Source organism: Trichomycterus rosablanca, chromosome 3 (genome assembly GCF_030014385.1).
Source record: "Trichomycterus rosablanca isolate fTriRos1 chromosome 3, fTriRos1.hap1, whole genome shotgun sequence".
Taxonomy (NCBI): domain Eukaryota; kingdom Metazoa; phylum Chordata; class Actinopteri; order Siluriformes; family Trichomycteridae; genus Trichomycterus; species Trichomycterus rosablanca.
Window position 1 is genome coordinate 2,356,879 of NC_085990.1, and position 15,312 is coordinate 2,372,190.

Consider the following 15,312-nt stretch of genomic DNA (forward strand, 5'->3'; position numbering starts at 1 on the left):
ATCTCTGTGCAGGTGCCATCACTCAGCCAGCAGAGGTCGTAACTGCATTAGTTATGAGAGAGACCCCATCCGGCTTTAATATCCCACCCCTATCTGAACAACAGGCCAATCGTTGTTCATGTGGCCGCTCAGCCCAGCCCTCGATACGATGTATTCGAGATCCCAGCTCCGGTGTTCCAGCGTGTGTTTTTTCCGCTGCGCCACCTGAGCGGCAGAAAAACTATTTGACTTCTGACACATTTGATTAATTTTAATGCCTCTTAGAAGGAAATGTTCAGTTGAAAACCTGAAGCACAGCGATATTTATCACCTCAAATAAGCTCCTGGTGAGCATATCAAATCCACCAGAGTGTCGTCCGAGTATGTGCTTCAATGGAACAAATAAGACTCAAGGTGGTCAATTTTTCAAATGTGCTTACTGGCGTTTCTGTAGAGCTAAACACGAAAACATACAATTCATGTAAGTATTTGAAGACTTAACTTTGCACTCAGTTTATATACACCAATCAGCCATAACATTAAAACCACCTCCTTGTTTCTACACTCACTGTCCATTTTATCAGCTCCACTTACCATATAGAAGCACTTTGTAGTTCTACAATTACTGACTGTAGTCCATCTGTTTCTCTGCATGCTTTGTTACCCCCTTTCATGCTGTTCTTCAATGGTCAGGACCACCACAGGACCACCACAGATCAGGTATTATTTAGGTGGTGGATGATTCTCAGCACTGCAGTGACACTGACATGGTGGTGGTGTGTTAGTGTGTGTTGTGCTGGTATGAGTGGATAAGACACAGCAGCGCTGCTGGAGTTTTTAAACACCTCACTGTCACTGCTGGACTGAGAATAGTCCACCAACCAAAAATATCCAGCCAACAGCGCCCTGTGGGCAGCGTCCTGTGACCACTGATGAAGGTCTAGAAGATGACCGACTCAAACAGCAGCAATAGATGAGCGATCGTCTCTGACTTTCCATCTACAAGGTGGACCAACTAGGTAGGAGTGTCTAATAGAGTGGACATGGTATTTAAAAACTCCAGCAGAGCTGCTGTGTCTGATCCACTCGTACCAGCACAACACACACTAACACACCACCACCATGTCAGTGTCACTGCAGTGCTGAGAATGATCCACCACCTAAATAATACCTGCTCTGTGGTGGTCCTGTGGTGGTCCTGACCATTGAAGAACAGCATGAAAGGGGGCTAACAAAGTATGTAGAGAAACAGATGGACTACAGTCAGTAATTGTAGAACTACAAAGTGCTTCTATATGGTAAGTAGAGCTGATAAAATGGACAGTGAGTGTAGAAACAAGGAGGTGGTTTTAATGTTATGGCTGATCGGTGTATAATTTGTAATGTAATTTGTCTCAGACATTCATATATTTAAGTATATTACTTACTACGTACCATTTTTTGGACAAATAAAATATGGTTATAAGAGGACAGTAAAAGCTTTTAAGTTGTAAAAATAGTAGCTCCTATACAGGTTAAATCCTCTAAACACAGTGCATTTGACAGTGCTTGTTTAATCAAAGTGATGTACAACAAAAACATTATATGAATATTTGTGGATTCCATGAATCTGTGAATGAGGTTAACAGACGTAGTAAACTGTGTCTGAGTCCGAGTCGCCGTCTCGAGGCTCTTTATCTTTGGGATAGGTGCAGACGCAGTGGCTTCCCAAATCCCTCCAACACTGAGCACAGTACAGCGCCGTACATCCTAAAACGGAGCAACGTACAGCCCTCCGCTGCCTCATCCACTCCGTACACACCCAACACCAACACACACCCCAACCCAGCCGTTCTAGAGGCGACAGCAGCATGGACAACACCTGAGAGAGGGAAGACAAAGACAGTGTGAGACCCATTCTAAACTCTCACTAATTTCTTACTCCTACTATTATTTGGCTGCTTCCGTATGTAGGGGTCACCACAGCGGATCTGGTCCGCATACCAGACTTAAGACATTTTTTAGAGTGCAATGACAAGTGCGCCACCCAATGGCTAGGCTTTTTCGGCCACCCCTCGGACATCAGCCAATCATGTCCATGCAGACGCCCAATCAGCTGATAAAACCGCTGTGATTCCAGCCTTGGAGCCCCCGATCTCAGCAGTGGTGGGCTTGTGTGCTTCTTAGTAGTGGTGTGCGATACTGCAAAATTTGGTATCTATCCGATACCAAGTAAATACAGGGCTAGTATCGCCGATACCGATACTTTTTAATAATTAAGGTAAATGCATCATCAAATTGCTAAATCTGAATGAATTTTCATGACTTTTATGTGTATTATTGTAATACATAAATTTCTGTAAGTAGCTGCTCTCAGTAGGGTTGTAAATAAATTCAGTTGTTTAAAGCTCAGATTTCTTTTTTGCTGGGTGAATAGATTGGTCAATTTTTAATAGTGACCGAATACATGTGACCTTGTTTATTTAAAATAAAAATCGATGTTGTTCTGTTTACATTTATAAGCACAAAGTCAAAAGAAAAGAGCTCTCATTCACCAAAACACGGAATAAGAGCCTCACTACTCATGTGCAGAGTCATGTGTAAGGTGCGTCTGTACTTTACGTACGTACAGTTTACACTATTATTTCCATAAAATTGACCCTTTTTTTTGTATCTGCTAATCGAACATACAATCTTCCAGTGCCTACAAGTGTACTGATGGATTTTAACAACGTGACAGCACCACAACAGAACACAGCAGAGCAGGAGGGGAGGAGCGAGGTGAGCATGTAAGATGTGAGAGGAGCGAGTCTGTACAGACATGGTCTTTACCTTCTGACGAAACAGGAGAAACGTGCTGAATGTAGTGGAGAAAAAGTATACCAACGTTGGTAACGATAATATCGATATTTGGATCGATCTGCCCACCACTACTTCTTAGTGCACCTCTAGAGCGCCTAGAGTAGACATGATGTTTTGACATTAAGATCTGTAGAATCATGTAGGTAGTTTTAGTCAGAGGTAACTGGAGTTAGAAAACGACTCTCTGGCTTTGTTTAGGAGTCACTAGTTAAAGGAATGTCAGGGGAAGGACTTTATAAGCTGGGAAAACTATGGAATAAGCCTAAGTAACAGTATTGTTTTCTTTATTTTATAAATGAAAAAGCTGTAAGAATCTGTGCTTATAGCAGCATTGTGTTAGTATTAAGTGTTAACCTCCTACAACGTAATACTGAAAACTAGAATGTGCAGAATTATCAGCAGAAAGCCAATTCACTTTTGTGTCAGGAAGCCAGAGAACCCTCAGGAAATCCACTCAGACATTACTCAGAGACAAGGAAAAACCCCAAACCCCAGGATCCTGAAACTGCAGTATCAGCATTACCTGATGTTCCACCATGAAACTCAGAATGTTAAATCCTAAATGAATTCAGATATTTTATAGACTTACTAAAGTATCATTACTGTTTAGTAAGGTACTTTATTTACCCCTGGTTGTGTATTTAAAACAAATTACATGGTTCTGTAGAGCCACTTTCTAAAGACGTCACCAGCTTTGACATTCTTAGCTACAGCTCTGTGCCGACTGGTCAGCGCTACATTTGCCGGCTCAGGTGTTTGTTCAGCGATCGAAACTCGGCTCTCAATCGCTATGTGTGAACTACTCAACAACTCGATCCGAGCGGCTCGGAAAGTGAGATTTCTAGCTTGCCAGATATCTGGATCTGAGTTGCCCGACTGGCAATGAGTGACATGTTGAACAGCCAATGAGAACGCAGGATACGGTGTGAGGGGAAACACAGGCGAGGAGTGTAAACAGGTGGGACAGGGGCATAATATAGTTTATATCAGAATACATCAGCACACACACACGTTTTACAGTATTTCTGACCTGATCGTTCTCTACAAACAATATTTATTATCCTCCAACTCACTACAGAACAATCCATGCTGGTCATGTAGCCAAATCCACTCGGGTTCATTTAATTTTTCTCTTTGATTTTACGCTGCACATCAGCGCACAAACTTTGATCGTTTGCTACTTGTTGTCGTGCATGTTTGGACGTGGTATCATTAAACCCCTCGTCACTTCTCGCGTTTTTTTTCGTGACAAAACGTAGTTTGGGAGAGCAGAGAAGCTCGCCTGTGATTCCAGTTGGTGATAGATGGTGTAGTGTGTGACCCCCTATCGCCGATCAGTCGTGTACTGTACAATACACACCGACTTGAAAGACTCCCGATTACTAGAGATCCAGTCGTGTAGTGTGAACCATACAGCGACCCGACCACTTGGAAAGTCGTGTAGTGTGAACTTGGCATTAGGAGTGTTACGGTGTACATACTGGTTTGGGTGCCTGCCGCTGTCGTCTGAGCTGTTTGCACTGCCTGTTGACAAACTCGATGCGTCTCTGGATCTGAAGGTTATAGAGGAACAGAATCCGTCTCTTCTCCCTCTGTTGGAAGACAAAAGCCCGAGCAGATCAGAATGTAATGAAAAGCAGTATGTACATCTTTGTCATTAGTGTTAGCATTACCATTAAGAAAATGATCCCAACTGTAAAGCTTGCTGGAGGGAGCTTTAAAGGTGGTTGTAAAGTTGATTTGCTGCTTTAGGGTTTGGTCAGTTTGTATTCGTTGAGAGAATGAAAGACTATAAATTGTATTAAGAAATTTTACAGTAAAAATGTAATATTTTGACATGTTGGCACTCATGTGGCGCAGCGGTAAAACACGCTGGCACACCAGAGCTGACATTTCGAACTAGTTTCTAAACTCAGCTGTGCTATCCAGCAGGCTGGGCGCCTATTGTTCATACAAGGTGGGAACCGGACCAAGGTTCCTCATAACTGTTGCAATTGCGACCTTTGCTGGCTGATTAATTGCGTCTGCACAGAGTCCAGGAATAATGCGTTGATCAGGGTGTGGCTCTCCGTACACGAAGCTGATCCGCGTATGAACCCGCCTCGTGCAGGTGAAAAGATGCAGTCGGATACTGCGCATGTGTCAGAGGGGGCGTGTGTCAGTTCGCTCTGGAAATGTTGCCGAACATAAACTACAATGTTTAATTAATTATCAGCTACAGAAAATCATTTTCAAAACGAACTCTTAATTTAATGTGTTTAATGAAATAAAAATTACAGTTGTGATTATTATAGGCAGAATGTGCATGTCTATTATTATTATTATTACTAATTTTTGTAGTCTTATTGATGCTGCTGAGCCCGACGGAGCCTTAAATCCTTCTCACATAGACACAAGCTCTTAAAAACCATGTCTAATACCTTTACTGTAAAAACCACTCAGCTCGTTACCACCACACACTGATACACACACACACACACACACACACACACATTTCCACCAACACAACAAAACCCACAGGCTGGAGATCCCATTTAAATCCAGCTGTACACAAATGAACACTTACAGAGAACAATGTTAGGGATTGTGCTCATACTCTCCAGCTTAATGGACTCACTGAAGTTCATAATCACACTGGGGAATGGTACTGAGAGCCAAATCCTGTTTAATTATACAAAACCTTTCAATCATTCTGCATATGTGGTTAATCATATCAAATAATGAACCACCCCATGCATGAGACTCTGGCAGCACTGGGCAGCTCCTTCAGTGATAGACTGCTTCACCCCAAATGTGTGAAGGAGCGGTATCGCAGGTCCTTCCTTCCTGCTGCTGTTAGACTGTATAACCAGCACTGCTCCAGACAGATCACGCACACACTCTAAATCATTCATTATTCATAACAATGTGCAACTTTTTCCCCATGTAATTATTACAATGTGCAATATGTGCAATATTTTTTCCCATGTGCAATTATTGTTTGTAATTATTTGTAAATATTTAGTTTTTTCAGAGTTTTTGACTTTTTATTATTATTATTGTTATACACTGTACTTTTTATTGTCTATTTTTTGTACTGAGTGCTTTACTGTCCCTTCGCTGCTGCAACACTGTGAATTTCCCCACTGTGGGACTAATAAAGGATTATCTTATCTTATCTTATCTTTTACTGGTGATTTTTGATCATCTCCCTACTTATTGGGAGGAATTATGATTGATTACTGGATTTCTTATGCCTACTGTGTTGTTTTGTATGTTGCTTGTGTTGTATATTTGTACATTTGTAATTGTAAGCGTCAAGGGGTTATTGAAAAACTTATAGCCGCCCAACTCATGTGGAAAAAGAAAGAACAAGTGAAACCTCTTATAGATGGAGACTGCACCAAACTCATTTTAAACGGCGGTCCCCCCGTCCTCCCTCAACAGGTTTGGGACTATTTTACCTTGGGGAAGTAGAAGGCAGTGATGACTCTGCGCAGGCGGTTGGTATAAACCTGTAGACAGCACATGACGCCCATCAGCAGAACTGGAAGGGTACTCCACAGGTAGTCTGATCTGCTCAGGGCGCGGGGTTGTGGAAGACATTCTACACACACACACACACACACACACACACACACACACACACTGGCTTTAATTGTTTATTTTAGCTCTAACCAAATTGTATGAATTGGGGGTGTTTGAAACGCAACATCAAGATAAAAATTCATAAACATAAGCCTCACATGTTTTACCACCCTAACGGTTTCTGGTTTCCTTGTAATTACTGCGCACATTGCAGTAAAACACCAATTCAACGCAGGGCTTCCGCCGCCACCCTCAGACATAGCCGATCGTGTCTGTTTTAAATGCCCGACCAGCTGATAGCACTGCTGTGGAGATGGTGGGTTATCTAAGTTTGCCACTGTGCCACCCAAGCACGTTGTCCTTGTAGCATTTAGCAGACACTTTTATCCTAAGCAACTTACAGTACACTATACAGTCTGAGCAATGGAAGGTTCAGGGCCTTATTTAAGGGCCCAACAGTGGCAACCTGGCAGTGGTTGGGCAGTTCCTTAACCACTAGGCTACGGCTTGTCAATTTTTGGCATTTAGCAGGTGCTTTTATCCAAAGTGACTTACAGTACTGTGACAGTATATCGTGTAAGCAATTGAGGGTTAAGGGCCTTGCTCAAGGGCCCAACAGTGGCAACCTGGCAGAGAACCAACGACCTTTTGATTACATGTCGAGTTCCTTAACCACTAGGCTACGGCTTATCAATTTTTGGCATTTAGCAGGTGCTTTTATGCAAAGCGACTTACAGTACTGTGACAGTATACTGTCTAAGCAATTGAGGGTTAAGGGCCTTGTTTAAGGGCCCAACAGTGGCAACCTGGCAGTGGTGGGGCTTGAACCAGCGACCTTTCGATTACTGGTCCAGATGACTAGTCCAGTACCTTAATTCACACCTTTGGGCAGTTGCCAGTCTGACTTTTGCATGTTTTAAGGGTATGGAAGAAAATGACCCAATCATAATAGCAAGTCATGAAGTATCGAGCTGATTAAAAATAAAAGAGGCTCTGGGGTCTCAGGGACCCCAAACAGAACTCGAGGGTTAAATCATTTTAAAAGGAAATGTCTTGATGTTCCTGATATGAGAACACGTGCGTCCGGCCTCACCACGACTTAAAGTTCAGACTTCAGATGGACGGAAGCCAGAACGAGCTCTGCTTAGGGTTTAATTGCGTCATCCAGCAGCCTTGATCGGCTTAAACCTGCAGCCAGGCCAAACACACGATGCCAGAGAAAGCTCCAGAGGCTTGGACATACTCACTGCCCCAAACGTGCCGTCTCCGCTCCCCGTAGTCCTCAGTGACACGTACTAACCCTGTTATTACAGATCGCTGTCTCGCTCAGAGCTGTATTTTTACACAAAAAGCGTTTCCACACCTCACAGACTCCCGGTGTTCACTTTTAATCACATCACAAACCATCAGCTTATAGAATATCACATCAGTGAGCGGTACAGGAATTAGTAACTAGATTTACAGTAGGACGCGTCACGAGGAGACTGTAACCAGATCACGTTCCACCTCTCACAGAGCGAGTCAAGAGCTCATGAACTAAATCCAGATCAGGAGGGTCCCAGAGGAACCTTAGAAAGCACTGCGGTAACGACCCGGTCAAGGACGAGACCAGAGGAAATTATGGTAATCTATATATCTGTCTGTTTATCAATCAGTCTGTCTGTCCACCTATCTGTCTGTCTGTCTATCTATCTATCTATCTATCTATCTATCTATCTATCTATCTATCTATCTATCTATCTAACTATCTATCTAACTCTCTGTCTGTCTGTCTGTCTGTCTGTCTGTCTGTCTATCTATCTATCTATCTAACTATCTGTCTGTCTGTCTGTCTGTCTGTCTGTCTATCTATCTATCTAACTATCTATCTATCTATCTATCTATCTATCTATCTATCTATATATCTATCTATCTATCTAACTGTCTCTGTCTGTCTGTCTGTCTGTCTTTTTTCTGTCTGTATATCAATGTATCTAACTGTCTGCCTTTCTGTTTATCTATCTGTCTGTCTATCTAACTATCTTTGAATCTCAGCTCTGCTGATGGGAAAAGACCAGATTAAAAAGGGGCGGGGTCTTCGACGCTGTGTAAGGACCCTGGTTAGTAGCCCGGGGCGCCTGTACAGAAGTGGAGGAACGTGGAGCTCGGTGGAGCGCACATGCATTGGAGGGAGCTCGTGTCAGGTAAATATCACAGCACAGAAGACTAATGGGCTATGACTAAATTGGGAGAAAAAGGGAGAAAATTCCTGTAACATTGACTCTTGACGCAGTAACAGCTCATCAAAACCAGACATTTAACTGCTTTTTATAAAGAGATAAGCGGTAGCTCAGTGGTTAAGTACAGGACCAGTAATCAGAAGGTTGCCGGTTCAAGCCCTATCACTGCCAAGTTGCCACTGCTGGGCCTGCTCTGTAAGTACAAATGCAGGTACAACAAAGATTACCAAACTACAGAGGGAGACGTACCCTGATTACTGGACTGCAGATTAATATTACTGGAGGTGTTAAAAGCACCGATGGTCCTGCGTAGCAGCTTCGCTAACATGGAGTCTCCACCAATATCAATATGGACGTCGTGACTACCTGAAAACGATAAAAATATTAATAACAAACGTTCAGATACTGAAAATGCTGCCGTTTGTCGTGCGTCATACTTACTGGTGTAGGAACTCTCAGTAAAGGTGTGTCTACGAATTATGTTAAAAATGTGGTACAGAACACCGTTAGTGGCCAACAGGACACACACAAACACCGCCAGAGAAACTACCTGCACCAAACTGCCTATCTGTAGAGATGAAACTGCATTTCAGAACCACCGTACATCACAGATTTACATACTAATAATAATTAATGTATGTTTTTAATTACCACAAGCTGCAGTTCACTCCAATGGATTTTCAGGCTCCGGGGATCAATAAAGTCGCTCTTTTCTGCTTTCTTTAACGGCAGCAGGAATCTCCTACCCTGAAAATCAAACTGTACTTAGTGAGATGATTATCAGCAAAAAAACTGCATTCAAGGAAAACATCAGCTTACCGCTCTGTTTCTACGTTCATCAATCTGTCTGAAGTAGGTGGTGATGTAGATGTTATCGAAGTGGATGTCTCGGTTGTACTGGCGTGCGTACCCATAAGCACTAGGAAAGGAAATCTTAAGCTTCACTTATCATATAGAAGCACTTTGTAGTTCTACAATTACTGACTGTAGTCCATCTGTTTCTCTACATGATTTGTTACCCCCTTTCATGCTGTTCTTCAATGGTCAGGACCCCCACAGGACCACCACAGAGCAGGTATTATTTAGGTGGTGGATGATTCTCAGCACTGCAGTGACACTGACATGGTGGTGGTGTGTTAGTGTGTGTTGTGCTGGTATGACTGGATTTTTAAACACCTCACTGTCACTGCTGGACTGAGAATAGTCTACCAACCAAAAATATCCAGCCAACAGCTCTGTGTGCGGTGTCCTGTGACCACTGATGAAGGTCTAGAAGATGACCGACTCAAACAGCAGCAATAGATGAGCGATCGTCTCTGACTTTACATCTGCAAGGTGGAACGACTAGGTAGGAGTGTCTAATAGAGTGGACAGTGAGTGGACATGGTGTTTAAAAACTCCAGCAGCGCTGCTGTGTCAGATCCACTCATACCAGCACAACACACACTAACACACCACCACCACCATGTCAGTGTCACTGCAGTGCTGAGAATGATCCACCACCTAAATAATACCTGCTCTGTGGTGGCCCTGTGGGGGTCCTGACCATTGAAGAACAGCATGAAAGGGGGTAACAAATCATGTAGAGAAACAGATGTAAGCCCCATCCTCCAGCTATTTGTATCTTATATTAACAACAGTACACACAATGAAATATCAACACGTGCATCTTTAACTGCTAAGACATCTAAGACATGAAGAGAAACATGTAAACATGCCGTACACGTGAACTTACGAGGCAAAAACAGTGATGAACGTGAAGCTGAGGAGGATCTGAACTATTTTTACTATCTGATTCACGAGGTCTCTTTTCTCCTGAAACGACGTCCTCAGCTCCTTTCTGAATTCATCCTTCAGAGCCGTGACCGCCAGCATGGACTGCTGATCAGATTTCTGCACATATTGGAAATTAGAAGATATCAGGAGGGGTATCCGTCAAAACTGCATCCAAAAGAAGGCAGGAAAATCAAAAGCATCATTTCACTCAGCACAACCATGTATGTGATGTTTTTTCCACTAAAGACTTTATTGATGGGTGAAACTGAACCTGATCGCTGTACCTCGAGCACTACGTCGGTGGTGAACTGCTCCCCGAGTTTGTCAATAGATGAACTGAGCTTGTCAAAAGTCTGGCCAAAGTTTCCTTCCACTGGGATCTGATCCTTACACCACGGCGTCATTACTGCGGTGAAGAAACAGATTAATCAGCACAAACCACAATAAACATAAATCACCAATAAAAAAAACCCAATTACTGTCAATCATCAATTAACATAAATCATCAATTAAAAAACATTAATTAATGTCAATCATTAATTATCATCAATAAAAACGTCAATTAACGTCATTCATCTATTTAAGAAAATCTGTTAATATCAATCACCATCAATCATCAATTAACGTCATTAATTAATGTCATTCATCAATTTAAAAAAGCATCAATTAATGCCAATAATCAATTAACACAAATGATTAATTAACATAAATAATTGATTAACCTCAACAATCAATTAAAAACCATGAAGTACCATCAATAATCAATTAACGTCAATCATCAATTAAAAAATAATTAATTCACGTCAAACATTGTTTGAAAAACATCAATTAACATAAATCATCAATTGAAAACATGAATTAATGTCAATTATTAATTATTATCAATAATCAACAAAAACATCAATTAATGTCATTCATCAATTTAAGAAAATCTATTAATATCAGTCACCATCAATCATCATTAAACATCAATCATCAATTCACGTCATTAATTAACATCAATCATCAATTAAAAATGCATTAATTAACATCAATTATTGTTTGAAAAACATCAATTAACACAAATCATCAATTACGTCAATCACCGTTTAAAAAAAAATCATCAGTTAACATCAATAATCCATTAATTTCAGTCATCAATTACGGATGGGTTGGATTTATTCAGCAAATGTGCAGGAAACACCACAGACAAACCACCAGTCCACCAGTTTTTAATAGCTCCAATTATCCTGACTGCACATCTTTGGACTTGAAGCTCCCAGAGGAAACCAATGAGGACACAGGGGGAGCTTGCAAACTTTGCCCAGCCTGGGGAATCAAACCCAAGCCCTTCATACTGTAAACTGAGAGCGCTACACACTGCAACCACATGCATGAAAGTAGTTCTGAAAGTGACCTAAACACAATTTTGACCCAAGGTTTATTCATTTTACAGCGGGAGACTGGGAGCGAGGCAAACACAGCCAATCCACCTTTTGCATGCTTTTGAAGGGTGGGGAAAACACGCAGAGACACAAAGAGAACATTCCACCTCCCTTACAGACAAGGGTGAGTCGAAGATAGTGTATGGTGAATACACCTCTAAACCTACGTCATCGATTTTTAATTAGAGCTGCGATTTCCGTCGCCAGGAGGTGGAGCAAACGTTGACAACTGAAGTGGGCGGAGTCGGAGGTACGAAAAAGTTGAGCAAAATGTACCTTTATGCAAGTTAGGAGCCAAGCGATATGGCAATTACCAATAGGAATTGAGCATTAAGCGGCGAGGTATGTGCATTATCTACACCACTGTGAGACACTACACTCCATTTCTGGTTCCTAGATAATTGTTCCTACTGTAGATGGAGGAGAAGCTCGCTGTCGCTGTGGCAAATAACGACATTGGTTTTTTTGCTTGGTGTTAGTTAAACCATGGCAACCAAACGCCCACATGCACGAGGTGAAAAATCATCGTGCACCACATCCTCTTACCTCTCATGACATTACAGAGAAACTCAAACTTCATGGGTACGCAGACGAAATGGTTGATGACGGGAGATTTAACGGTGTCCATGCACTCCAGCCACTTGGCCCTGAACCATTCCCGACAGCGCTCGATGCCCGTCTTCACCACATCTGCACACATAGCGTCCCACACATCAACACGCCCCGCCAAATCACACCGAATGCTTAAAGCTCCTGGTGCTCACCGTCACAGCGCATGGCGGTCTTGGCGGTGTACTGCTCCTGCGTGCTGTTCCCCGTATCCGTCCGGTTCTGACCCAGAGCGTCGTAGCCGTACTCCCCCATCACCTCGTCCCTGATAGCCTGAAACCCTTCGCTGACGTTCCGTGCCTCTTTCTGAAGTATCACATTGTCGTCCTGAGGAAGGAGAAAGAACCAGAGACCTACAGTAATAGTCCAAGTTCTAGCACAAAATGCAAGGTGGTGTTAGGGTCGATACCTGGAGGAGGTGTTAGGGGTAGTTGTACAGGGATAAAAGAACTATATTTACTAACTTTATCCTTATGCTTATGCATATACTGTATATAGCTTATGCAATAACATGACTTAATGCTTCTTAGCCTATAATGTAAGAGAAGATATCCTTTATTTCTCATATATACATATACAGATGTACAGTACAATGAAAATCTTTCTTCACATATCCCAGCTTGTTTGGAAGCTGGGGTCAGAGCGCAGGGTCAGCCATCGTACAGCGCCCCTGGAGCAGACAGGGTTAAGGGCCTTGCTCAAGGACCCAACAGTGGCTGCATAGCACAGCCTGGATTTGAACCGTCAATCTTCCGGTTGATAGCCCAAAGTTCTACCCACTAGGCTACCACAGTCCTCTAAAATGCCGCTACAAATCTAAAATTCATGTCCAAAAAACTACAGGCTAGTAAAAAGCCAATATTTAATCCAGTAATGATTTAAAATGTAGAACTCACCACTATTTCCTGCAGCACCTGAGTAAAGGGTTCGGTCAGCAGCCTCCACATGACCTTACTGTGTCTGATCTGCAGGTCGATGTTGCAGCCCATAGAAAACACCACGTCCTGCACGTTATGTTGGATGTTGGAGATCGGACCTGGGGGAATGTACTGCGGCAATTAAATGTAAACTAACAAACAAACACACAACAAAATGAACCACATATGTGTTTTAAATGAATAAAACGAATTTGAGGAGCTTGGTGGTTTGGTGGGTAGCACTGTCGCCTCACAGAGAGAAGGTCCTGGGTTCGATTCACAGGTGGAGAGGTCCGGGTCCTTCCTGTGTGGGTTCCCTCCGGGTGCTCCGGTTTCCTCCCACAGTCCGAAGACATGCAGTCAGGTTAATTAGAGATGCTAAAATCACCTCTAGGTATAAGTGTGTGTGTGTGTGTGTGTTTGCTGTTTGATGGACTGGCGACCTTTCCAGGGCGTTTCCTGTCTTTCGACCAGTGAATTGCACCAACTGCAACCCAGACCATAATGATACCTTGATAAAGACAGTGCAGGACAAACACCATCACATAAGCGCGTCCACGAGATCCAAGCATACTGGGAAACACGAGCAGAACCGAGCAGCGGAAATGTAACGAGAGCATCCCACCCAGAACACACAGGGCTATAAACATACAGAGTGCATTTATTATATATACACTGATCAACCATAAAATTAAAATCACATCCACCTTCATCAGCTCCACTTAGCATATAGAAGCACTTTGTAGTTCTACAATTACTGACTGTAGTCCATCTGTTTCTCTACATGCTTTGTTAGCTCCCTTTCATGCTGTTCTTCAATGGTCAGGACCCCCACAGGACCCCCACAGAGCAGATGATTCTCAGCACTGCAGTGACACTGACATGGTGGTGGTGTGTTAGTGTGTGTTGTGCTGGTATGAGTGGATCAGACACAGCAGTGCTGCTGGAGTTTTTAAATACCGTGTCCACTCACTGTCCACTCTATTAGACCCTCCTACCTAGTCGTTCCACCTTGTAGATGTAAAGTCAGAGACGATCGCTCCTTAGACCATCATCAGTGGTCACAGGACGCTGCCCACGGGGCGCTGTTGGCTGGATGTTATTGGTTGGTGGACGATTCTCAGTCCAGCAGTGACAGTGAGGTGTTTAAAAACTCCAGCAGCGCTGCTGTGTCTGATCCACTCATACCAGCACAACACACACTAACACACCACCACCATGTCAGTGTCACTGCAGTGCTGAGAATCATCCACCACCTAAATAATACCTGCTCTGTGGGGGTCCTGTGGGGGTCCTGACCATTGAAGAACAGGGTGAAAGCAGGTTAAGAAGGTATGTAGAGAAACAGATGGACTACAGTCAGTAATTGTAGAACTACAAAGTGCTTCTATACGGTAAGTGGAGCTGATAAAATGTATATAAACATAAACCTAAAAGCTGAGAGACGTACCAACAAAAATATATCCAGCTGTAACTTTGTGGAAGCTGCTCAGTGAAATGTTGTGACTGATTCCAAAGAACAGAGCTGTAACAAAAACAATATACAAATGAAGCAGCTTTTTTGTTTACAGTAACTGTAGACTGAAATAGGCTGGATAACATGTACCTGCTCCACTTAGGGCTCCAAAAACGGCCCCCACCAACAGCCTGGCGAAGGGGAATTCACATTCAGGGCCAAACAGGAACCGGTGAGCGACATCAGGCAGGACGAGCTGACTGACCTTCTCCAGAGCTTCAGACATAAATCAAATATAACACTGATTTAATCAGCAAGATGTGACTGACCAGACATTAAATAAATGCCTAACATGGACATACATGAATGAGGAGCTTTTCTTCTCTGTGTTCCTCTCAGCTCTGCCATGTTTGGTCCTGAATCATCTGCATCTTTAGAAAAGAGCATTTTTTAAAGTGTGCCGGAATGTTCCTGTCAATTTCAAAGCAATCAGTGTGGAGTTTATATCCGCAGCACTGGCTCAG

The 15,312-nt window shown here is 42.8% G+C and overlaps 1 protein-coding gene across 1 annotated transcript; it reads right to left on the reverse strand.

Annotated features, from left to right (window-relative positions):
• Nucleotides 1–1,512: 1,512 nt before the first annotated feature.
• On the reverse strand, nt 1,513–15,235 carry dcst1 (DC-STAMP domain containing 1). Its single transcript, XM_062991694.1, has 16 exons — nt 15,151–15,235; nt 14,939–15,064; nt 14,783–14,857; nt 13,844–13,972; nt 13,312–13,451; nt 12,571–12,742; nt 12,353–12,496; nt 10,667–10,788; nt 10,342–10,499; nt 9,426–9,525; nt 9,258–9,353; nt 9,048–9,174; nt 8,856–8,972; nt 6,264–6,406; nt 4,302–4,412; nt 1,513–1,840 (listed from the first exon to the last, which is right to left on the reverse strand). Exons 1-16 carry the CDS (start codon nt 15,233–15,235, stop codon nt 1,601–1,603), a joined length of 2,085 nt encoding a protein of 694 aa, XP_062847764.1. The 3' UTR covers nt 1,513–1,600.
• Nucleotides 15,236–15,312: the final 77 nt, after the last annotated feature.

Bases quoted from the DNA above. Each gene is read 5' to 3' on its own strand.
- dcst1 (XM_062991694.1), bottom strand. From the start codon at position 15,235: ATGCTCTTTTCTAAAGATGCAGATGATTCAGGACCAAACATGGCAGAG. The intron at 12,743-13,311 runs GTGAGTTCTACA...CTCCTTCCTCAG, and splicing joins AGGTGCTGCAGGAAATAGTG to GACGACAATGTGATACTTCA. The intron at 12,497-12,570 runs GTGAGCACCAGG...CTATGTGTGCAG, and splicing joins GACCGCCATGCGCTGTGACG to ATGTGGTGAAGACGGGCATC.